The following is a 24,916-nucleotide window of genomic DNA, read 5'->3' as shown; positions in this document are numbered from 1 at the left end:
TTTGGCACAATGCTTTATCTCAATTCCAAAATTAACTTACTTCACAAAGACGGAGCTGATGAGTTATAAATCTGAATGTATACTTTACTTGTCATGAATGAAAGCAATACTTACTCATAACTGTCCCCTGGAGGTTTCTTGATACATTTACTGTTACAATGGTATCAATAAGAAGAAATTCTTTTTCTTTGAAACAAGATTATGTAGATGCCATGCCTATATTTTTAAGTTGATAATCTATATTATGTTAAATTAGGTTAGTTGGCAGTATAGATATTTTTATTTCCAGAATATTAATTTATTATGTATATGTGGAATAAACAGAACACTATCCAAGCCAACCAGAGTATTTCCAGAGCTACCAGGAGATGATTTTCTTTTCATGACAGGGTAATGAAAAACTGAGATGGATTTTTATGATACAATCAGACATTTAAAATTTTTTAGTTTAAGATGTAACTTGTCTCATATGCTTATATGTCTCATATGCTTCTTGTCTCAATATATAAGGAAAATTGTAAGGACACAGTAGAGAAGGTACATGGAGAAGGCTTACAGTTTTCACATATTTAAGCATCTGTGGTTATGTTCTCAATGGGGTACTCATCAATAACATGTCATCTTGTAATGCACATACACATGCTACTACCCTAAATATGTACAACTCCACATCTAATGGCCTATAGTACTTATTAGTTGCCTGGTAGAGACAAGAAAGCAGAAGATCTAGCCCTTCCATTCTAGGAGCTGATAGTATCTATACATCTTTGCCTTTCAATTTGAAAAACATTTTCTTTCTCTAACATAGTCTTGCTCTACTCAAAACCATTGAATAGGTCTTTCAAATTGAAATGGTGGGCTTGGAGCTGTTTTAATAACCAATATCCATAAAACAAAATCAGCAGATCTGAAACACTGATTAAAGGGACTTGGTATCCTGAACACCTAGAAACTGATGGTCAGGAAGAGGCTATTACTTCCTTTTACCAGCTCCTCACACCTTATATTCCTCTTTTACAGACTGGGATGTGGAAAAGGGGCTGGCCCACTCAACTGCCTGATCTCTCCGAATGCGCGTGCTCCATATGAATAAATGGAAAGAATAAATGAAAATGAGGCCACTGTTTTCCTGTGTCAGGACACTGTCAGCATGAGTAGGAATACCAATCACCAGGCATGCAAGATCCAGCAAGTTCCTATTCCGGTGCTGCTTTCTCTGCTAGATTAAGTGGCAGTTTGCAGAAAAGCAACATCCTGAAAGTTTACTAGCTATCTGCAAGTCAGGGAATACGACTGGGCACAGAAAAATAGTCTACTGCTGCTTCAGAAAGTATTTTATATACATTTTGAGGATGCTGCTTCCTTAGGAAGGAAAATATCTGATTTCTGGACTGAAGTATATACAAAGTTGGGGCCAAATCCAATGTGGTCTGTAGTTTACAAACGGTGAGATGTGAAAAAGGATGTGATGGCAGGTCCCATCTGTCTCATTCACCCCAGTTTCTGACATATAGTAGCCATTCAACAATAATTCTTGAATAAATGAATAACTGAACAAATAAATGAGCAGACTTCTTAATGAAAAATTCATTTTGAGTCGTTTTTCTGACTGCTGGTGGTTAAAAGCCAAGGGAAGACACAGTTCATAATGATTCTTTTAGCTGCAGCTAAATTTTGGTTAAGCAACACCAACATATGAAAATCTAGGCTCACAAAACAAACATATTAGAGTTACCATATTTACTATATGCTTTACAATTAAGTAGAAATATACCTTAATGTAGTGAGTTCCTAAATGCTGGCCTGTGACGTCTCCTTAAGTTCAGAGTGAAATGAGAAAAATCAGTGTGATGCATTGTTCATCCTGAGGCTGGTAAATTCAAGAAACTGTCATTTATTCAAAAATGGATCTTCCCCATTTCTGAGGTTAAAATACATTTTAATAAATGATGGGGATAGTCTATGCTAATTGTTCCCTTTTAATGCCCTTGCCAATATAAAGTCAAACCTATATTGACTCCCTAGCTTATCAGAAAATATTTTAGTGGACTGAGATCCAAATGTCAGTGACTGGCTTAGTTTCAAAATACGATTTATTTTATAAAAGCATACAAGTGTTTTTTTAAAAGAAACCTACCTATTGAATAAAGGAAGTAGTATAACCTTGGCTTTAACGCCCATGTTAGTAACAGCCAACAGGTGGCAAGTGGCTGCTCTCAGGGCACTGAGAGCAATGCCCAACTCTCAGGGCTTCTAAAATGTATTCACTTATTCAAATTTCATAGTAGCCCAAGGAGGAAGTACTGTTATTGTCTCCATTTTACAGATGAGGAACTCTAGGCATTGTCAACTCCATGTCCCAAAAGACACATAACACAGCTAGTAAAGTGGCAGAATTGGGATTCAAACAATGGCTCCAAGAACATATATATATTTTTTAATATATATTTTTAAATTTCTTTTTTTTTTGCCAAGAAGGCTGAGATTACCGTGAGCAGAGATCACACCACTGTTAAATTTCTTTTTATGGTTCCTCAGAGATCGCTGTTCTGAACATATATTCTTACAGTAAAAGAAACTGGGCCATAAGAGTACAACCAACAGGAAAACATTGTTATTATATTCTAATATTATGGAAATGAAGGTTCAATTAGCATACAGATTATAAACTCCAATACAGACATTATCTTATACTGAAGTCAGAGCCCCTCCCAATCTTTGTTTATTAACTCAATTCTTGATAACCTATTTTTAGCTTCAGTATTTACAGATATTATCTTAAGCAATATCCTTGTTTCTTAAGCTCTTGCTTTAATTAGACAATACCAAAAAACTCCCACAAAAAAAAAAAAAAAAAGAAAATATGGTATTTGCAATGGGGCGTTTCAACCGAGTAGGGGATTTAAGCGCAATAACTCATAAGCTTACTAATTAGAGTTAATTTAGGGCAAATTCAACCTTACAGTCAACAAATGTGTATTTCACTTTATATTAAGTTTGCTATTTAAAAGTATTACAATTTCAGCTTCTAAATGTACATATCTATCCCTAAAACAGCTGTTTCTTTAAAACAGGAAGATGACAAACTTTAGTAGGCACTCACATACTCCCTTGCAGAGTCAGAAACCCAAACATAACAGCACTTGGGCAAGTAGGTAAATGAGGAAGTACAGTTCATAATAAATGGACAGCAAAACCATGAGTCAGATTAGACATTTTGAATATAAAATGATCAAACCCCTCTCCCCCAAAACCCAAAACTTTTCAAATATACAGCAACTGTATCAGACAGTAATTTTGGCTTTAAAAACCTACAGTACTCTTGGTAATAGTAGAAATGACTCATCTGGTTGGTTAAAGTTAGGTTTCTATCATTCCATTTAACATCATTTACCAAATGCTGCATTTCATTAATGGAGCTGTTATTTTTTTCTGATAGTAATGAAAAACAGGTTTTAACATTAATAAGCCCGGGGTCCACCAGAAAATATCAGTGAATCAAGAGGTCCCGAAGCTTTTGCAGTTTAAGGGAACTTTGTAGATTAAATTTCCACCCTCCAGTCCTGAGAGCTGTTGTGTGGACACCCAGTCCGAATACCTTGTTGAGCATACAGGACAGTAATTTCCGATCATGCAGGTAACTCCTGCACAAACTCTTCGTTCTAGTTGCTGGCTTCTGCTCAAGTACCCATCCCTAGTCCATATGCCCTAGAAAAACATAGGAACCAGTTCGGGACGTAGTTATCCATCTAGCACCCCACGCTCCTCCTCAAGACTAAATCTTGCCCCAGCCCAGTAAGGCCCAGCCCACTACAATCCTGCTCCTGCTCTCCAAACTTCCCCCGCCCACTCCCCCCACGTGACCAGGAACCCCCCTCCCCCCCAACCCCACTTGAAGTTCCACCAATCAGCAACCACCTCCGCCCAGAACCGGGGACCTGGCGCTCCTCTTTCAAAAGGCAGCTTAAACCTCCCGCTCTTAGCCACGCCCTCTTTTCGCTACCCCGCCCCGCCGGCCCCTACCACTCCCCCCAACTCCCCATTCCCCTCCTCCCCTCTGGTGGCGTCCTCCCGCTCCCGGGTTTCGCCCCGCCCCACAAGGAGTAGCGCGCTCGCCCTCTTCTCGCGAGATCTGAGCGTCCCCGCCGCGGCCGCCCGCTTCCCCCTCCCGTCCTCCCACCTCCCTCCCCCCGCATCTCTCACTCTCCGGCTCTCCTCCCTCCCTCCTCCCCCCTCCACCCTCTGGGCCGGATCTCGTCTCGCTCAGGCGGAGGAGGAGAAGGAGGAGGAGGAGGACGACGTTCGGCCTGCGCAGTGAGATGTTTGTCCGTCGCCGCCGCCGCCGCCATCGCGGAGGAGCGCGATAAAGGGAGCGAAGCCGGGCCTGAGGGGGACCCCGTGGAGCAGCCGCGCCAGCGCAGCCCCCCAGCCGCGTCGGAGCCGCCGGAGCCCGAGCCGCCGCCGTCCCCGCCGCCGCCGCGGCTGCTCAGGGGCCGGCCAGCTCCCTAGCCCTGCCCGGGTCCGCTCCGCCACCGCCCCCAGCGTCGCCCCTCGCCTGCCCGCCCGCCTTAAATGTGACACCGGCGCCGCGGAGCGCGACCTGAAGCCGCCGCCGGGTAGGGGACGAGCACCATGTCGAATCTGAGCAAAGGCACGGGCAGCCGGAAGGACACCAAGATGCGGATCCGGGCCTTTCCGGTGAGTCTCTCCCCGGCGTCCGGGACCCCGGGGCCGGGGGCCGAGCCGAGAGCCGCACGCGAGGCCCGGGCTGAACTCCCCCAACAGGCCGCAGGCCCGGCCTCCCCTCCCCCACGCCCGCCGGCCGCGAGGCGCGAGCCTTCCCAGCAACCGGGCGGCGCGGGGCCCCGGCGCGGCCGCCCTCCCGGGCCGTTCCCCGCGCCGGGAGCCCGGGCCTGGCCCCGCGCCCCCGTCTGCGAGCTGCTTCTCCAGCCGCCTCGTGGGCGTTGGCTGCGGCCGGAGCCCCTCGGCCGCCCCACGCCTCCCCACGTTGCCGGGGTGTAGGGCCAGTCTCCGGCTTTGCTGGCTGCGGCGGAGTCCTCCCTGTGTGGGGCATGTGTGCAACTTTTCACGTGGGGTTTCGCTGCACTTTCCAAAATAACCCAGTCTAGCTTTTAGGGTGATGAAAGGGCTGCCCTCTCTGTCCCCCTCCCCAGGAAGGGCTCTGCCCTCAACTTGCCTCCGACGCAGTGACAGTGGTTGCACGGAATGCTCTGTGATCATAAACTAGTAACATGGGGTGTATTTCATCCCGCAAGCCTCCTAAGCACTTTACAAACTCTTGTGCAGGATTGCCTCGCCACTCCGAGGAAGGCCGGGGGAAAGCCACAGGGAGCAAACCGGGCAATTGGTTCTCCATTTCTCAGCCTTGGGAGCCCAAAGAATGAGCTTAGTCGCCTTGTGGAGTTGCTTTCTTTCATCGGTTTCAGTGACAGCAAACGCGTTCTGCTCAGAAACTTACTTTTTTGGCATTAGGTTGAGTCGTACCCTTTCAGTGTTTAGGACATAGGGTATAACTTTGGGTGTCATATCTGATTCAGATACCTGATGGCAAGCAATTAAAATGTACTCTTGTTAACAAACTGGACATACTTGCCCATGTTGCTACAATAAAAGGCATACATCAAGACAGACCAACTAGCAATCGGACAGAAGATTTTAAAAAGTAAAATTAGAGAAAGATCTTGGTCTTCCCGTCTTAGATTCGCAAATACTTCATATGATGTGCAGGCATAAGAGAGGGATTTATTGTCACTTTTTAAAGCATGCTTTTCCTGAAGTGCCCTTGTAGTGGGGAAAAGACTTGTTATCTAAATATGATTGCCCCAGTTGAGTCAAGTAATTTAGTCCCAGAGAACCTGAGGACCTCTGAATTCCTAAAATTGAAAAGGATACACCTGATGTAGAATTCTGAAATGCAAGAACATTAATACTAAAGTCAGTGTGAGGAAGCTTCTGCTTTCTGTAAATAGGTACGATGTATTTGGGAGAATTAAGTGTTTTTGATAATAAAGGCTTTTTGAATGTTTCAAACTTTTTTCTAAGTAAACGTGAGAAATTACATCAGGAAGTCAGCAGTGTTGACAGAGTACTAACGAAGTTCACTAGTATGTTTTCCTTTATAATTGGGCAAAGAGCTGGCTTTATGAATTTGTGAGTAATATTAATAATTTTCCTGCTAAATTCTGACCATTTTAAAGTAGAGTTTAGAATTTAGAATTTTATGAAGTTAATAGTTTTGTACAACAGATTTTCTAGGAGTGTTTGCGGTCCTACACTCCTCATTCTTGAATTCGAAAGTTCTAAAGATTTTTTTCTAAAACGTGGAGTAACTCACATTTGACATCGACTCACTCAGGTTAATGGCCTTCTGATTGACCAGTTGTACTTCCATCTGTGTTTAATCAAACTCTTTGATGTCTACAGGTTTCCCTGATCTTACCTGTTTTGCCATCATTTCATTTGTTCAACAAATACTGAATATTATGTGCCAGGCGGTCTTGTGAGGGTTTGTCAGTATAGCTAAAAAGACCAAGATCCCTGCCTTCTGGAGCTAGTATTGTTGAGGAGAAGAGATGGGAGAGAATTTCATATTCCTTTAGCTGACCAGTATAATAAAATTGTGTGATAGCTTACCACGTAGTACTGGAACTGAATTTTTTTTTTTTTTTTAGCTTCGTTTATGGTTATGAGCTAATTTGGGCCTATTCTGTCTATAACTTCTCTTTCAGGTTATATGTAAGTGACTAGTTTTGATATTCAGTAGTTAATAGCTGTTGATTTCTAAAATTTTTCATTACTGTTTAATAAGTATTAATAACATTCATAAGTGGTTCCCATTGAAAATAACAATTCTAGTTTGGCCGGGCGTCTGTGGCTCACGTCTGTAATCCCAGCATTTGGGGAGGCCGAAGCAGGCAGATCATGAAGTCAGGAGATCGAGACCATCCTGACCAACACGGTGAAATCCCATCTCTACTAAAATACAAAAAATTAGCCGGGCATGGTGGTGGGTGCCTATAGTCCTAGCTACTGGGGAGGCTGAGGCAGGAGAATTGCTTGAACCCAGGAGGCAGAGGTGGTGCCATTGCACTCTAGGCAACAAGAGTTAAACTCTGTCAAAAAAAAAAAAAAATTATAGTTTGAGACTTGGTTACAGATAGCTATATATCTCAGTGGTATGGTATTTCATAGATTTATCTTGTTAACCATGTGCTTGTAGACCTTCAAAATTCCAGTCTTCCAGATTGGCAGTTTTATACATAACTGCAGACTGCATGAGTTGATGGTCAAAAGTAGTTAATGCATAGTATTACATAAAGAAAAAATATGGCCAGGCAGGTGAATCACCTGAGGTCAGATGTCTGAGACCAGCCTGGCCAACATGGTGAAGTCTCGTCTCTACTGAAAATACAAAAAAAGTGGGGCCTGGTGGTGGATACCTGTAGTCCCAGTTACTCGGGAGGCTGAGGTTGGAGAATCGCTTGAATCTGGGAGGCGGAGGTTGCAGTGAGCTGAGATCACACCATTGCACTCTAGCCTGGGCAACACAGATCAAGCCATAGCACTCCAGCTTGGGCAACAAAAGTGAAACTGTCTCAAAAAAAAAAAAAAAGAAATATTGTTTATGGTTATACATAGGTACATCGTTGTTTATGGTTACACATATGTACATATTTAAAAATTATTGTATTTTACATCTGTTATTTGGATATATAGCTACTGTAATTTAAGAGAAATTATAGTTTCACCGAAAGTCCAGGCATAGTGGCTCACACCTGTAATCCCAGCACTTTGGGAGGGTGAGGTGGGCAGATCACCTGAGGTTAGGAGTTGGAGACCAGTCTGCCCAACATGCAAACCCCTGCCTCTGCTAAAAATACAAACATTTGCCAGGGGTGGTAACATGCACCTGTAATCCCAGCTACTTGGGAGGCTAAGGCATGAGAATCACTTGCACCCGGGAGGCAGAGGTTGCAGTGAGCTGAGGTGGTGACACCAGCCTGGGTGACAGAGCAAGACTTGTCTCAGGAAAAAAAAAAATTGTATATGTTTAAGGTGGACAACATGAGGTTTTGATAATTGTATACATTGTGAAATGATTACTACCATGAAGCTAACTTATAATCACCTCATAAATACTTGTTTTTTTTTAATGTCTGTGTGATGAAAACAATTAATGTCTACTGTCCTAGCAACTTTCAAATATACAATATAGTATTATTAACTATTCTTACAGTGCTGCACATATGATCTCCACAATTTATTCATCTTACAGCTTGTACCCTTTGACCAAAATCTACCCCCCAACTCCCCCAACCCCCGTTTCTCTCATTCCCCAGCCTGGACCACAGAGCGAGACTCTCCTGAGTCTCAGGTGCATTTCAGACTGTTTTACAAAATTGACTTGTAAAAAAGTGTAGAATTATGTTTTGAGATTGTTTTCATTGCAAAATAGAGTGGTAATTGAACTTATAGAATATTTTACAGATGCATAATATTATTCCAGATAAATTTTCAAAAGTAAAATCAGATTCTTTGTAGTGTTTTGAGTGCATTTTTTTCTTTTTCAAGACAGAGTCTTGCTCTGTCACCCAGGCTGGAGTGCAGTGGCATAATCTCAGCTCACGGCAGCCTCCACCTCCAGGTTTCAAGCGATTCTTACACCTCAGCCTCCTGAGTAGCTGGGACTACAGGTTTGCGCCACCATATCTGGTTAATTTTTGTATTTTAAGTAGTGACGGCATTTTGCCATATTGGCGGGGCTAGTCTTGAACTCCTGACCTCAGGTGATCTGCCCACCACAGTCTCCCAGAGTGCTGGCTGGGATTACAGATATGAACCACCACACCCAGCCTTAGTGCATATTTTAAGTATACCCTCATCATTGTAGGAGTTCTAATACACCACAGTTTAATGCACAATTTGCATTTTTAAGTAGACCTTTTCATAGAAATTATTTTTAAAGTGGAAGACAATAAGGAAGTTTCTATATTTGTAAACTTTTGACAAAGGAAAAGTTTATTCCAGTTTATGAGCTTTCCTGCATTGCACAAAATATATAATTTCACATCTTTTTTGATAATTTAAACTTTTTTTTGTATGCAAAGGAACAGCAAGGACCACAAAACTTTTAAAGAAGGGAGGCAGTAGTTGTGAAACTCGTGGAAATAATGTGGGTTTGGACCAAATATTTTTGTCTCACGGAGTCTCTTCCTTACTCCTGGGCTTTGTTTCACTATGTAGGATTAGTTGCTGTCAGATAAACCTTTTGTCTTTAACTTTGAAAAGTCATTTCTTACCATTTTTACTGTCTGGGTTTTGTCCACATGGGTTTGACAAGCTTGGTTGGAATTGGAGGGGTAAAGTTTGAATGAAAATGCTGTCCTCTCCTCTATCAAACAGTAATGAAGCCTTTCTTGGCTTAGTCTTCAGAGTTTGGGAAACCTGTTACGAAGGCGACTGTCTCCAGGATGTAATCAGGCTCTTAAGACCTCTACCTGGGGGTCCTGGAAATTGTTTCAGTTAGTTTCTAAAAGCATACTAACTCATCATGAGAAAGAGTGTTATGATAAAATGCCCACTCCCTAATGCTCGATGGACTCCACCTGTGTAACATGGGCAGCAAATGTTTGGAGGTGATTGTTAGCTAGAACATACAGAGCAACTTACATTAGTGAAAGAGGTTTATGATCATTAGTGATATACTTAAGAACAGGAAGAGTCTAAGGACAGATGGGACAGTTAATCATGTTTTCTTTTCTTTGAGCTACAGAAATGTTTCCTAGATTTTTTTTGTTTTTGTTTTTGTTTTCTTTTGTTTCCTAGATTTGATGGCTGGGCTCTGTGGCCCACGTCTGTAATCCCAACACTTTGGGAAGCCCAGGCAGGCAGATCACCGGAGGTCAGTAGTTTGAGACCAACCTGACCAACATGGAGAAACCTCGTCTCTACTAAAAATACAAAATTAGCTAGGCATGATGGCACATGGCCTGTAATCCCAGCTTCTCGGGAGGCTGAGGCACGAGAATCGCTTGAACACTCGAGGCAGAGGTTGCAGTGAGCTGAGATTGTGCCATTGCACTCCAGCCTGGGCAGTAAGAGTGAAATTCTGTCTCAAAAAAAAACGGAAAATGTTTGTCAGATTTGAGGGAACAGCTTTCATCTTCATAGTAGGCTTCTCTTAGGGAAGGTAATTGTTGCATAGAACTACCTGGACTGGTACCTGGAGGAAAGCTGGGTGGTAGTATTACAGATCACAGAGCAGAGAATTAATTATAAATTTGTTTTTCATGTTATGAAGCAAGGTGAAGCAGATTTATTAAAGTGTTACTTGCACTTAGACTGATACTGTTACTGATAGTGTTTATAGTTTTGGGACAGCCAGTTGTGTTATAGCTGTTACTACCTCTCTGACTTTAGAAGTTAAAAAAAATAAAAGTATACAGTTGTTATGAATAAAGTATTTATTTTCCTTGTCTTTCTAGATAGCAATTCAGATGAACTTGTAAAATTATTAATACCAATATTGAATTTGAAACTATATAAGTAATATGAAATACAGTGTAAAAATTTGGCTTTTTAAATAATGCATAAATCACAGACTTGATTCAAACAAAGTAGGGAATGCTTCATTTGATTGTACATCATTCATTCATTAAATGTAGTTTAGTAATGACAGCATTTGTCCAGTTCAGGAAGATTACATGATTAAGGCTGGAAAAAGTAGTATACCTTCTCTTTATATTATATATTGGGAGATTTTAGAGGTAATTTTTTTATTTTCATTCCAAAGTATATGGATGGTCTTAAGTAGTTTTGTTAGGTTTATGTAAAAGTTACTAGACAATTTGTAGTTTTAAACAATGCAACTTTTTAAAAAAAGTAATTATTGTTAGCCCATTGTAAGGTCCGCAGAGTGTAAAGGTGTTACTAGTGAGAACAAATGTTACTAGTAACATGAATTACATGAATTAATTTAATTAAACACGATTTAGTGTAAAACAAATTACTATTAGTAAAAACATAAATTAGTATTAGTCTATCAGTGTATTGTGAAAACTATTCAACCATAGTCTGTTAAAGCAATGAATTTATTTTAGTAACTTTTCTAATTATAACAATGATGTATATTCCTGGTAGAAAACGTGATAAATATCTAAATGTATAAATAAGGAAGTAAAGAAATCATCTGTATGTAGTCCTACTACTTGGAAACAAACAACATTTTCATTTGTTTCCTTTTAATCTTTCAAACTCTTGAGTGAACACGGTAAAATTAATTGTTGTATATCCTGCTGTTAAAAAATTTCTTACTGTAATTTTTGAAAACATGGTTTTTAATTACTATAATACCTTATCTCAGTTTGCTTAACATTTCCCTATTGCCAGATATTTTGGTAGATTGCAGGGAGTCCATATTTTTTCTATTAAAAAAGATTGCAACTGTGACTACTTAGACACATAAATATTTGAGCCCATCTATGATTATGGAATTATTGGGCCGTACATAACTGAAATATGTAACCTAATTGACCTCCATAAAGGTAGTAATTATAGGTAACGCTTTCTGAATGTTTATCATGTACTCTGCATGTCTAAACTTACTCAATTCCAGCAACTATAGAATACTGCTATTATCTGTTCTATAAATGAGGCTTTGAGAGGTTAAGTGATTTACTTACGGTATTCTTGCAAGTGGCAGAACTAGGATTCTGACCCAAACAATCTGGCTCTGAAGTGAGAACTCTTATTTCTCAAGGTTGTATCAGTTTAACTTCTTTGTAGCAGTGTCTTACCCACCATAATTGTATCTTTAATTTCACAGGTGAAAAAATAGTACTTTAATGCTTTAATTTGCATTTCTTTGACTACTTAGGAGAATAAAACTATGGATAGTCTGTAGAGAATTTTCATTTACCTCTGTACTAGAGTATTCAACATATGAATATAGGGATGACTAAAGAGTGGAGAGACTGCGAGCCTAAGAGTGTGGGCTTGAACATAAGCTCCACGTCTTTCTAGCTGCAGCTAGTAACCTTTAACAGGTTACTAACTTCTTGTAGCCTCAGTTTTCCCTTGTGTAAAATGAGACTACTAATAAGATCCATCTTACAGCGTTGTTGTGTGATTTAAAAAAAAATAAAGCTTTAAAACTGAACTATTGTCATACCAATATTTAGCCTTGATTAGGTCAATATTAAAATTGGATGTTGTTGTTGCAAGCAGTTACACTGAATGTTATACACTTATTTTAGTGGTCCTGTCATTTTATTGTACAGCTTCTAGAACTTAAGTTTTGAAAAGCCTGCAGAGCCAGTTTGTGAACTGTGCTGAGAAAGCATTCTCAAAGGTTATAGGTTTAGTACCGCTGGGACACTTAAAAGAATCCTGTTGTGTCTTGAGGGGTCGTTTCAAAAACAGAAGTTTCTGTAATGATTCACACATAATCCTTGGAGTAATTGTGTACCCTCTCGTAACTTTATTGAAGGAGTAAATGCTCACTTGGTTTGCACGTTCTATAATATGTACATTAAATGTTCATTTAAAAACATACCTAGTTTTTCTTTTTTCCTTCCTTTCCTGTCTCCTTCTCCCCTCTCCTTTTTTTTATTTCACTCCTGAACTAGGTTTTGGTCCCTGTCCAAAACTTATGCCAGACACCCTTTTGAACCACACAGCATTTAGCATAGTGTAGATGGTTAGTGAATGACTGATTAAATGAGAAACTATTCCTCTAAGCCAAACCATAGTAATTGATAAATTCAGTAAGCAAATGGTGCCCTGAAATGTTTGAAGTTTTTGTAGCTCTAAGTGAAGTCTTAAGATGTAGTAGTGGGTCATTAAAGATCTTGCGACACTTTCTGTAGCAGGGTAGTCAGCCCATCTCCTGGAACAGTAATGACTTGAAATTAGTAATGGTAGTACGATGCATTGTCAGTGACCCTGAATTGAGAGCCAGAAGACAGTCTGTGGTCCAATCTTTTTGTTTACTAGCTGTGCTCTACATTTCACTCCCTCCACCATGACTCCTTCGCATCTCATCCCTTCCTGTCACACTTAAATTGTACACTCTTATCCCCTGTTTCTCTTGCAGATTAATTTCTCTGTATCTTCAGCCTGTCTAACCTTTTTTTTTTTTTTTTTTTTTTTTTATAAAGAGACTTGCTCTGTTGCCAGGCTGGAGTGCAATGGTATGATCTCCGCTCACTGCAACCTCCGCCTCCTGGGTTCAAGCTATTCTCCCGCCTCAGCCTCCCAAACAGCTGGGATTATAGGCATGAGCCACCATGCCCGGCTTATTTTTATATTTTTAGTAGAGACAGGGTTTCACCATGTTGTCCAGGATGGTCTCAATGTCTTGACCTCAAGAGGCCTGTCTCAGCCTCCCAAAGTGCTGGGATTACATTACAAGCATGAGCCACTGCGCCACTGAATTCTGTGACTTCTTTCCACCTGAAATGTGGCTTTGGCCTGAGGATGTAGGCTTATGTTTTTGAATTGAGGTTTTTATTTTTCTTATAGTCCTTGAATCATTGGGCCCAGATGTGGTTTGTTGCCATGTCCATCATCATCTTTTTTGGCTTGAGAATAATCTCCTGCTCTCTCCCTATGACCATCTACTGACTACCTATTCATGCTCCCTCAGTCATTGAAGAGTTTCATACCTTCCTCACAGATATGTCTAGGCCATATCTTAATTTTGTTCATTGTGTGTGGAAGTCATTCATTTATTCAATTTAAAATACTTTTATTGTGTGTTGCTGCTGTGGGTCAGGTACTGAATCTACAGCGATGATCAGACAGACTTGTTTTGCAGGGTTCTTCATGCTGTCTTAGAGCTTGTCATGCTACTACTGTAGAAATCTTGAAACTCCCAATATTACATTCTATCCTAGCTCTTCTGTTTGTTAGATATAGGACTTTGAGCAAATCACTTAGTGTCTGCCTGTTCTTTCTTTTATAAAAAGGAAAAAGTGATGATACCTACGTCATAAAATTGTTTTAAAGATGGAGTTAATAAACGTAAAGTTCCTTAGAATAGTGCTTGGCACATAATAAGCATTGTAAATAAATGCAAGCACTTATTATTTAATTATTCTCTCTTGTTGCTTTGTTCCTTTTCACATTAATGTGCCTTTTCATCTCAAGAAGACCCTTTTATTTTCTCCCAAGCCATGGTGCTGTTACTTCCACCTATGTTATCATTTGCCCCTTTTTTACCAGCTCCCCAGAGCAAGACCAGAAATAGCAGAAAGCATCTTGAATCATTCCACCTATTTGCCTCCACTGTACACATTTTTTAGCTACTTTTGGAGAAAATTGCAAGACAGTGGTCTTTAATTTAGCTGGACTCTCAGTGCCTCTGAGCAGTTTTTGTGTGTGTGTGTGTGTGTGTGTGTGTGTGTCCCTGGTCAACTTCTTCCCTCTTTCCTGCCTGCGCTATTCCAAACTTATGGTCCTTAAGCTCTCTATTGAGAATTCTCTTACCTCTCTTCTTCAAGAAACCTGACTACTTCACTGTGAAAAGGAATGTAATTAGGTGAAAGTTCAAAGTTTATTCGACCTTCAGAACCCTTTCAGTTATATTATTTAATCTGCATCTTTATTCATTCTTGGCTCCTTTCCCTCTGGTCTCAGAGAAGGAAGATGTCTTTTCACCTGTCTTCTGTATTATAGTAACAACCATAGTACCTCCTCTCACAGCCAAGATTCTTGAGAGAGGAGTCTCTATCTCCTTTTTTAGGGCATAATTTTCTTGAGGAGGCCTCAAGTCTTCTTAATGACTTTCATCAGTACAGCAGTATGCACCCAGCATATAGTACACAATGTTGAATAAAGGAACCAGCAGACTCTTTAAGTTTGTTTCCTCCTCTGTAAGATGAGAACTATAGCAGTCCTTCACAAATTCTGAGGATTAAATGAAATATCAGAAAATACTTTCTAATAGTGGTATCACTAAGACATTTAAAAGAATTTCCCAATCATAAAATCAAAATTTTCAACTATAATTCTGTGTTTTGTGTAGGGCAGTTACTTTCAAACGTTTACAGGGAGCCCCGAGGGTGTCTCGGACCCAGGAGGCCTAGGAAGTGGAAAGTAGAAATCTTGCAGATCTCCCTCTGTGGTCCTTTAGAAAAGCTCCTGTGTTACCATTTGTATGTGGGGTTCTATGAAAGATTTCATTTTAAGAAATTCTGTTAACCAGTACTTTAAAATCAGTAGTTATTCATCTGTTTTAAAGATGAGGAGGAGACTCCTACTTGCTCAACTTGATAACAGTTAATAGGAAATTGAGAACTGATCCTTTAATTGCCTTAACCCCTAATCCAAATCTTTTGCTACTAGACAGCATTCTTTAAAAAAAAAAATTTATATTTAAAGTTGAAAATGTAACTAAGCAAAACTTCTTAATTTGACCTCCGTTTAGCACTTGTAATCACTGAGAAAGGAATGGACCCCAATTTACTCTTTAAACAAGAAATGTTACTGCTGAGCAGGTGCATAAAATGACTTCAAAGGGGATTTTTTACCTACTTTAAGAAAATGTGAGATTCCCTAGAGCTACTTTTCTATAAAAGCAAGCCATCATTGCTAAGAGGAATTCTTTGACATACGTGTTTTTAAGTCGCTCTTACCTAAAACAGCTCCTAACTGAGCAACACTTAGCCTCTTCTGTTTGCCCCGTGCTCTCCAAAGTAATGGTGAAGAATTCCTTTTTCTTCATCTCCAATTCCTGTTTCCACTAGAGGTTGCCTTACAAGATTAGTAACAACTTGTTGGGTGTGTGCCTTGTGGTAGGCTGTTTTAGATACTTTGAACTAATTATCTGAAATACTCAAAACAATTTTAAGTATTATGTTGTTACTCCTGTTTTAAATATGTCAGGGTCTCAGAGAGGCCTAGTAAAATATGTATATTACATATACGCATAGAGAAGGTCAGAGTTAGGATTCAAATTCCAGGTATGTCTGACTGAAAAGTTCATGTTCTTTTCATTATATAGAAAATTCTAAGGTTACCTTTTAAATTATTAGCCAGGGGCAGATCTAGGGGCCCTGAAGCTTATACAATGCAATACTCTCTTTACAAAAAGAATCCAAGTTTTACTGGCTTTAAGTAAATGGACCATTTATAAAAGTTATAAAAAACTTTAAATCAATTGAAATGTGCATTGTTCAGTAACATTTGAGTATATAACTTGTGTAAGGGGATCTTAGTGTGTATTGACTTGAATACAGCAGTCAAAAGCATAACCTGTAAGAAAGACTTATTACTAGTTGACATATTTATGATTTTACATTTTGCTCTTTTAAATTGTGAAGCTGACCAGATACATTAAATTTTTTTTTTTTTTTTTTTTTTGCTAATAGAAGTTTATATACTTAGCAAACAGTGGTTCCTTGAAGTTAATATGTTTACTTTGATTTTTAATTTTTTGTCTTTGGGAATATACTAAAGTGGTAGATTAAACAGTAAAATGTATTAGAAGTACAAAGATTAAATTTTTTAGCAATAATTTACTACTTTTTGTGTATGCAAATGAGACTCGAAAGAAATACGCTTTTTTGATTAATGCTATCACTAAACCAAATAAAAAAGTAATTTATGTGCTCTTGTGTTAATATTTTAATTTTTAAATGCTAAAAGTGACTCTTGTAATCTTTTTTATGATACTGTAACAAAATCCTGCAGACTGAATGAGTAATTTATAAAGAACAGAAATTTATTTTCTCACACTTGTGCAGGCTGGGAAGTTCAAGATCAAGGTGCTACAGATTCTGCTGTCTGCTTCCAACACGATACCTTGATGCAGGATTCTCTTGGAATCCTCTGGTGGGGAAGAATCCTGTATCTGCACATGGCAGAGGCAGAAGGACAAAAAAAGTGAACTCTCCTTGTCAACCTCTTTTATAAGGCCACCTAATCTTGTTCACAAGGGTTCCACCCTTATGAGTTAGTCACCTCCTGAAGACCCCACTTTTTTTTTCCCCTCACTCTTACCCAGGCTGGATCGCAGTGGCTTGATATTGGTTCACTGTAGCCATGCCCTCCAGGGCTTAATGGATTCTTCCACTGCAGCCTCCTGGGTAGCTAAGGACAGGTGCAGGCCAGCAACAATTTTTTTTGTATTAGTTTTTTTTGTAGAGACAGGGTTTCACTATGTTGCCCAGGCTGGTCTTGAACTGTTGGGCTCAAACAGTCTGCCCATGTTGGCTTCCCAAAGTGCTGGGATTACAGGTGTGAGCCACTGCACCTGGATTACCACACTTTTTCATATTGTTAAATTGACGGTTAAATTTCAACTTGAATTTTGAAGGAGACACAAACATTCAAACTATGGCAGAGACTTTTGAGAGAATCTGTTCTTTCTTAACAGATCAGGAAACAGAGGACTAGAGAAGATGGTTTACCAAGGGATACACTCCTTACTTGAATTTATGGAAGATCCACGACCAGAAGCTTAATTTCTGGTTAAAAGCTCTTTTCTCTCTAGCAGACTGAAATAAACATGTAGTCATAGTAACTCAGTGTTAACACTGGCCTATTTAATTATAAAATGATTTCTCAGTATTGAGCACTCTGATGGTTTGAGTTGACATGGTACCCTGGAAGGACACTCAGCTTGTATAAGCCCCTTAGCCTCAGTTTCTTCTGTTGTAAAATGAAGAAGTTTTAACTTGAGGTTACCTTAGGCTTATTCTAGCTTCAGAAATTTCAGCAAAAGACAGTTGTGTTTATACATAAATCTAGGAACTGACTGCTAGTGTCTTTTCCTGTGGCCTTTGTCTAAAATACGTTGTTTGATGTTGCAAAAATTACCTACCTTTTTACTCTTGGATTTTTCTTTATGAGTGGTATATTTCAGTGATGATGGTTAAATTCTAATATGAAGCAGTGGGAAAGTTAGCTGTGTTCTTGTGTACATTTTATTTGGTGAGTTGATAGTTGTAGAAAAGTTTTGAATAGACTTAGAGCAGATTTTTCTCACAATTTGTATCAGACCTTTTGCTGTCATATCTTGATTACAGTTAGAGTCATTCAAAGACAGCAAACTATGGCAATTTGGTATTTCATACGTTTTCTTTCCTTTTGGGTTATATGTAATTGATTTAGGTATAATCAATTTGTCATTGTCTTACAGTTTATAGGGTTTTTATACATTACAGATGAATGTGTGAAGAGTAATTTTATACATGTAACCCATGTATAAATAGTAGTGTTAACTAGTATAAATAGTAGTGTTTTGGATTTCATAGTATATTGGGAAAGAAAATATTTTAAAGTGTTGATCTTAGATACCACTAGTTTTCTTAATACGGAAGGTCTGTAAGTACGATGTTTGAAATCTAATTATGATGAATACTGTGTTTTCTGGATACAATGTGTTTAAGGGAGTCCTGTAATACCTCTTTTTTATGGTTGAAAATAGCACCAATAGTAGTACAGTGACAAGCTTTTTACCTCAGTGAGAATCTTACATTATTGTATCCTATTTGCTGTGGTCATCATCACGTTTTGAAATGCTGTATATACTTTTTTTTCATATATGCAAAAGTCATTCACAGAGATATAGCTGAAAGACTTGTTAGTACTCTTAGCTCAATTGCTCTGTGACTTAAATGGACTTAAATAGGTTAATCTGGAAGCTTGACCTTGTGTCTTTGAAAAAATTGTTCCAAATTTTCAAATTGAGTTTTGGATAGCCTACTCAATGTTGAGGCCTGAAATGCAAATCATAATTGAGCCTTCTATTGATGATTTAACTTTCTCATTATAAATGTTACTGTTCTGTAATTTAATGATGTTAGAGCCCAATTAAATGTAGATCACGTTGTGATTTCATGGAATTGTCCCATGCTGCTGTGCTTTTCTAATTGATAATCTTATTTTTTCTTTTTCCTTGACATCACCTCTTTTTTTGGCAGCACTCCTCCACTCCCATCTGTTCTACACTGTAACCAGAGAAACCAGTTAACCAAACATCAGTAGTCTTTATATTCAGTTTTAAGTCACTAATCAAAGCTCTATGACTCTTCTGCATAGGAAAGGAAGAAACAAACATATTTAATGGGCAGATGCTTTTGCAGACTTTCTTAATTACCCCACGGTCCACCGTCTCACATTTCTGTGGCCACGAGCAAATGAGGAAAGTGAGCTTTGAAAGGTTAATTTGTCCAAAGTCTGTTTGAATGTGTCACACTAGGCTGTTTTTCTCAAAGCTCAGATCTTTGCCTGTATTTTTATGCTTGTCGTTGCTTAAGGAATAAATAATAGTTAAATGGTATTATTACAGATGTCATAAGTAATTGTATACTGGTTGGTCATCAAATAAGACTGCTTATCGTTAACTCTAGATATTCAGATCATAGTTTTTGAGTATTATCTAAACATTGTGCCATACATTGTAAGGAGTACAATGACATAAAGGGAGAGAGACCTTATCTACTCTGAGGTGCTTATAGTTTGGGAGGAAGCTTCATTACATAATTAATAGCTTAGTTGTATCTGATTAAAAAAAATACTACCATTCCTCAGATACTTGTACCAGATCAGTTTTTTTCAGGCTGGAACTTGAAATTAAGATCAGGCATTTTCCCTTGTTTATTTTTTTTTTTGTCTAGCTGTGTCATTCTGAATTGCCTGGAATTTCAAATTCTCACCCTTTCCCCCACCCACCCTGTTCTAAATTTTTTCTTGTAGAAAATTATTCACAGAGGACTAAAGACTTGTTGTCCTTTGTATGTAATAGATGTTAAGAATTCACTTCTTTTCATTTTAGTTTTAATTCGTCTTATGATGTAGTTCTAACCCAGTAATTACAGAACCTTCAAGATGTTTAAGTATATAATAGACTGACATCCTTTCAAATTTAGGCATTTTGAAGGTTACATTTTTATATCCTCTGAAGTAATGTAAATGAACAGATTTTGCTTTAAAGAAAACAGACTATTATAGACTTATTTTTGTTATTGCTACTTAACTGATGAGGAAATTATCTTGGATTGGAGGGAGGTAAGGAGGCAAAGATCACTTTTGAAAATTAAATTCTTGACTTGGTTTTTAAAAGTCTCACTAAGCTATAAGCATTTAAGAATCCTTAAGTATATCTTTCCTTTAAAGAGCTTTTGTTTCTTTTTCTGCTAAATGAATTTACTTTGCTTGCTGATCGCTTTGTAACTTGACCTTCTTGGGAAGGGTCCTGAATACATCTAATAATTAGATAGCAAATGTTATATGTTTGTGTATATAGATGTGTGTGTCCAGTTTATTTTATTGTTTTGCTGAAGCATTGGTTGCCAAATCCCTTACTGAGTATATCTGCAGTTATTGCCACTTAGTCAGTTTTATCAATGGGGTTAAAGCTCTGCTCAAGTAATTCAGAATGTTACTTTAATAGAATATTACTATTTTTAAAAATATATTAATACATAAAGTTAGAGCCTTTAAATTTTATTGCTCCAGGAATGAAGTATAGCCTAAAGTTTTTATTGTTAACATATTGTTGAGGTGAGAATTGAACATTCAGTAATTTGAAAAGATTTTCAGTAGCAGTTAATGTTGCTTCTGTGTCAGGGTTGGGCAAGTAGAAAGATTAAAGTTCATTTGTAACATCGTTGTTTTGCCAATGCTGTTGACATGCATTTGATGCCAAGACCAAATCATGTGTATGTAGGAATCTGCACTAGAAGCCCATTTCATCTGGTACATATAGTTTTGGGACTTACTTGATTTAGGGAAAGAGTGTAGCTCATTGATCTGCTTCTGAAGGGCCTATTTCGTCCACCATTTTCTTCCCAGTTAATATTTATTAGTAAAATTAATGATTAAGCAGCTTTTGAGTGAGGCCTTTAGCTAGGTGAATGGGAAAAATCTGAAAATACTGCTTGAGGTAAAATTTAAAAGTCTGGTACCTGTACATTACTTCTATTCGAAAAAGATTTGATTATTTAAAATCGGATTAATTGCTGAGGGTAAATACATTCAACTGTTTTCCCATATCATGTGCCTTATAATTAAAGTGTTTGTATTTTCAAAATTGCATTGATATAACATGGATAAAGTAGTATTCATTCAACAGATATTTGTCTACCGCTTTCTTTTTCTTTTTCCCTTTTTTTTTGAGACGGAGTTTCACTCTTGTTACCCAGGCTGGAATACAGTAGCACAATTTTGGCTCACTGCAATCTCCATTTCCTGGGTTTAAGTGATTCTCCTGCCTCCGCTACTGAGTAGCTGGGAATACAGGCGCATGCCACCACGCCCAGCCAATTTTTTTTTTTATTTTTAGTAGAGACAGGGTTTTACCATGTTGGCCAGGTTGGTCTTTATCACTTGACCTTGTGATCTGCCTGCCTCAGCCTCCCAAAGTGCCGGGATTACAGGCGTGAGCCACCGTGCCCAGCCAAGAGATTGTGCATTTTTCTCCAATGCCACATGAAAAAAAACGTACAATCTCTTAAGAAATTCATGGAAGAAGATGCATAAATAGACAATTATGAAGCTATATGGGAGTGTAGTGATAGTGTATAACTCCTCCTGGTAGTTTATATCACTACATTCACATATAAACAAAAATACACTACATCTTATTTAGTGTATAGTTAAATGTAGATTACACTGTAATCTAAAATATCATGGAAGAGCTGAGAAGGAGTTGTTAACTTTGCTTGAGGAGTTCAAGGAAGGATTCCTAGAGGTTATTGACACCTGAGCTGTGTTCAGAAGATATGTAAACAATCAGATAAAGAAAAGGCAGAGCAAAGGAAGACCAACGGGGTAGGGGGTGAAAGGCATGGGAACTGAAATAAGTGGGTAAGGGTTGTGACAGTTATGGAAATGCAGTGAGAAACAGCAAGTTGTATATTTAAGAATTCCACTTGGTTTAATATTGTTAGAGAATACATGTCAAGAGAGGTGTGGAGAATTGAACATAAACTAGGTTTGTACCTACTATGCTACTGTAGAAGGGTTTTGAACAGGGTCACGGTACACCTATGTTTATTTTGATTGTGATTTTGAGGGTGGTAAATTCCATGAGGTTGGGGTTCATAGTGTTTGGAAGGCTTTTGCAATGAACTAGGTGAAAGTTTTAAGACAGTAGTAAAGTTGACCCTTGAACAACATGGGTCTGAACCGTGTGGATCCACTTATTGCGTGGCTTTTTTCCAGTAAATACATTTGAAAACTTTGTGGAGATTTGACAAGACTCACAGATGGAACTGCATAGCCTCAAAATAACAACAACAACAAAAAATATTAGGAATGCATAAAATATATGTAGATACTAGTCTGTGTTGTCATTTACTACGTAAAATATACACAAATCTATTATAAAAAGCTAAAATTTATTAAAACCTAAGCACTCACAGATTGTATATGGTGTCATTTGCAACCAAGAGAAATGTAAACAGTGTAAAGGTGCAATATTAAATAGTAACTGCATAAAATTAACTGTAGTACATTTTATAGCTACCTCTTGCTGCTATCAAGGTGAGCTAAAATGTTGCAAGTATGCACTTAAAATGCCTTGTGGCTAGGTGTAGTGGCTCACAGCTGTAATTGGAGCACTTAGGGAGGCCAGGAGGGAAGGATTGCTTGAGCCTAGGAGTTTTAAGACCACCCTGAGCAACAAAGCAGAACCTCCATCTCTACAAAAAATTTTTTTAAAATTAGCCATGCATGATGGTGCATACCGGTAGTCCCAGCTGGCTGCTCAGGATGCTGAGGCAGAAGGATCCCTTGAACCCTAGAGTTTGAGGCTGCAGTGAGCTATGATTGCACCAGTGCTCTTCAGCGTTGATGGCAGAAGGAGACCCTGTCTAAAACAAAAACGAAAACAAACAGGAAAACGCCTTGTGACTAATCATCTTTGTTTTTCTGTGTATCGCAGTAAAAGGTTTTGTGGCTCTCACATATTTTTCATTATTTTTAGTGCATTACTGTAAGCTTGGAAAAACACGATGAAACTCATTCAAAGTGCCCCCAGTGAACCTGGAAATGCTCCCAAAAAGCAGAAATGTCATGACATTGCAAGAAACTTTTGAATTGCTTGATGTGTACTAGATTAAGTTCTGCAGCTGTGGTTACCTGCCATTTTAAGGTAAATGAAGCCAGGACCGTTGTTAAAACAAAAGGAATTTTGTGAAGCCATCACTGCACCTGTGCCAGCTGGAGCAAAAACCTTTTGCTTTTTGCAAAATACTTTTTGGTCTCATATTGAATATGCATCTTGTATGTGGGTGCAGGATTGCTATAAGAAAAGTGTACTTACTGATTCTAATATGATTTGAGGAAAACGAAGTCATTATATGACAAAGTCAAAGGAAGGTGAAGGATCTAAAGCTGGAGAAGGTAATGGCAGCAAAGGATGGTTTGATAATTTTAGACGTTTGGCTTAAAAAATGTCAAGGTAACAGGAGAAGCAGCTTCTGCCAATGAAGAGGCAGCAGACAAGTTCCCATATACTAGTAAGAAAATTGTTGAAGAGAAAGGATGTCTCCCTAAGCATGTTTTTGATGTATAAAACAGTGCCCTATTCTGGAAAAAAAAAATCCCACAAAGGACATTTACTAGTAAGGAAGAGAAGCACATACCAGGGTGTACAAGGCAGAAAGGGATAAGCTAACTCTACTGTTTTGTGCGAGTGTAGTCGGGTTTATGATCAGGGCTGACTTTTTGTATAAATCTACTAACCTCTGAGCCTTGAAGAGAAAAGGTAAACACTAGATGCCAGTCTTTTGGTTACACAAAAAGACTGGACAGTGAGAACTCTTTTTCTGGATTGGTTCCATGAGTGCTTTATCCTTGATGTCAGGAAGTACCTTGTCAGTAAGGGACTGCCTTTTAAGTATTTTTCGTATTAGACAATGCCCCTAGCCACCCAGAACCTCATGAGTTCTTCAGTACTGAAGGTGTTGAAGTGGTATCCTTGACCTTAAATACAGTGGTTGTAATTCAGCCTGTAGATGGGGAAGGTGGGGTTAATAAGGACTTTTAAGGCTTTTTGAGATGGAGTCTCACACTGTTTCCCAGGCTGGAGTGCAATGGCATGATCTCAGCTTACTACAGCATCCACTTCCTGGGTTTAAGCCATTCTCCTGTCTCAGCCTCCTGAGTAGCTGGGATTATAGGTACTTAAAAATTAGCCACTTAAAAATTAGCGAGACTCCATTTTTTAAATGGAGTCTCACTCTATCTCTTAGGTTGGAGTGCAGTGGCGTGATCTCAGCTTATTGCAACCTCCACCTCTCAGGTTCAAGAAATTCTCCTGCCTCAGCCTCCTGAGTAACTGGGATTACAGGCACGTGTCACCACAACTGACTAATTTTTGTATTTTTAGTAGAGACAGGGTTTCACCATGTTGATAAGGCTGTTCTCAACTCCTGACCTCATGATCTGCCCATCTTGGCCTCCCAAAGTGCTGGGATTATAGGTGTGAGCCACTGCATCCGGCCAAGGCTCATTAAACACAGTAATCTATGGAAAAAGATTGTCATTGCTATGGAAGAGAACCTCACTAGAGAGAACATGATGAAAGTCTGGTAAGATTAGATTACACCGTTGAAGGTGCCATCATTGTTAAAAGTCTTTAAAGCTATCTAGCCCGAAATAATACATTCTTACTGAAGAAAACTGTGTCCAGATGCTGTATATGACTTCACAAGATTTATGACAGAGCAAGTCTGAATCATGAGAGTGTGGCTGTGGTAAACTGGGGAGCGAAGGGTTTCAGGATATGGATCTTGAAGAAATTCAAGAGCTAATGGACATCACACCAGAGGAATCAGCACAAGATGACTTGATGGACATGAGTGCTTCTGAACCAGTGCCAGACAATGAGCAAGATGTAGAAACAGTGCCAGAAAAACAAATTGACATTAGACAGTCTGGCAGG

At 38.9% G+C, this 24,916-nt stretch overlaps 1 protein-coding gene and 1 long non-coding RNA gene across 7 annotated transcripts in view; one reads left to right on the top strand and one right to left on the bottom strand.

Annotated features, from left to right (window-relative positions):
- Positions 1-3,777, bottom strand: part of LOC118154772 (uncharacterized) — a 122,328-nt gene extending 118,551 nt beyond the window's left edge. For 3 of the 5 annotated variants that reach the window (XR_013519130.1, XR_013519129.1, XR_008482301.2), the window contains exon 1: positions 1,775-3,777. This is a non-coding gene — a long non-coding RNA (uncharacterized LOC118154772). The remainder of the gene's footprint in view (positions 1-1,774) is intronic. The other 2 variants (XR_013519131.1, XR_013519128.1) reach the window with 2 other exon arrangements.
- A 539-nt stretch (positions 3,778-4,316) lies between these two features.
- Positions 4,317-24,916, top strand: part of CUL3 (cullin 3) — a 103,918-nt gene continuing 83,318 nt past the window's right edge. For both annotated transcript variants that reach the window (XM_054257989.2, XM_002749841.7), the window contains exon 1: positions 4,317-4,698. In XM_054257989.2, the coding sequence (XP_054113964.1) occupies positions 4,633-4,698 (66 nt within the window). In that variant the 5' untranslated portion in view covers positions 4,317-4,632. The remainder of the gene's footprint in view (positions 4,699-24,916) is intronic.

The sequence above is a fragment of the Callithrix jacchus genome, chromosome 6, assembly GCF_049354715.1.
Source record: "Callithrix jacchus isolate 240 chromosome 6, calJac240_pri, whole genome shotgun sequence".
In the NCBI taxonomy this organism is placed as follows: Eukaryota; Metazoa; Chordata; class Mammalia; order Primates; family Cebidae; genus Callithrix; species Callithrix jacchus.
This window is presented reverse-complemented; position numbering and strand designations above follow the sequence as displayed.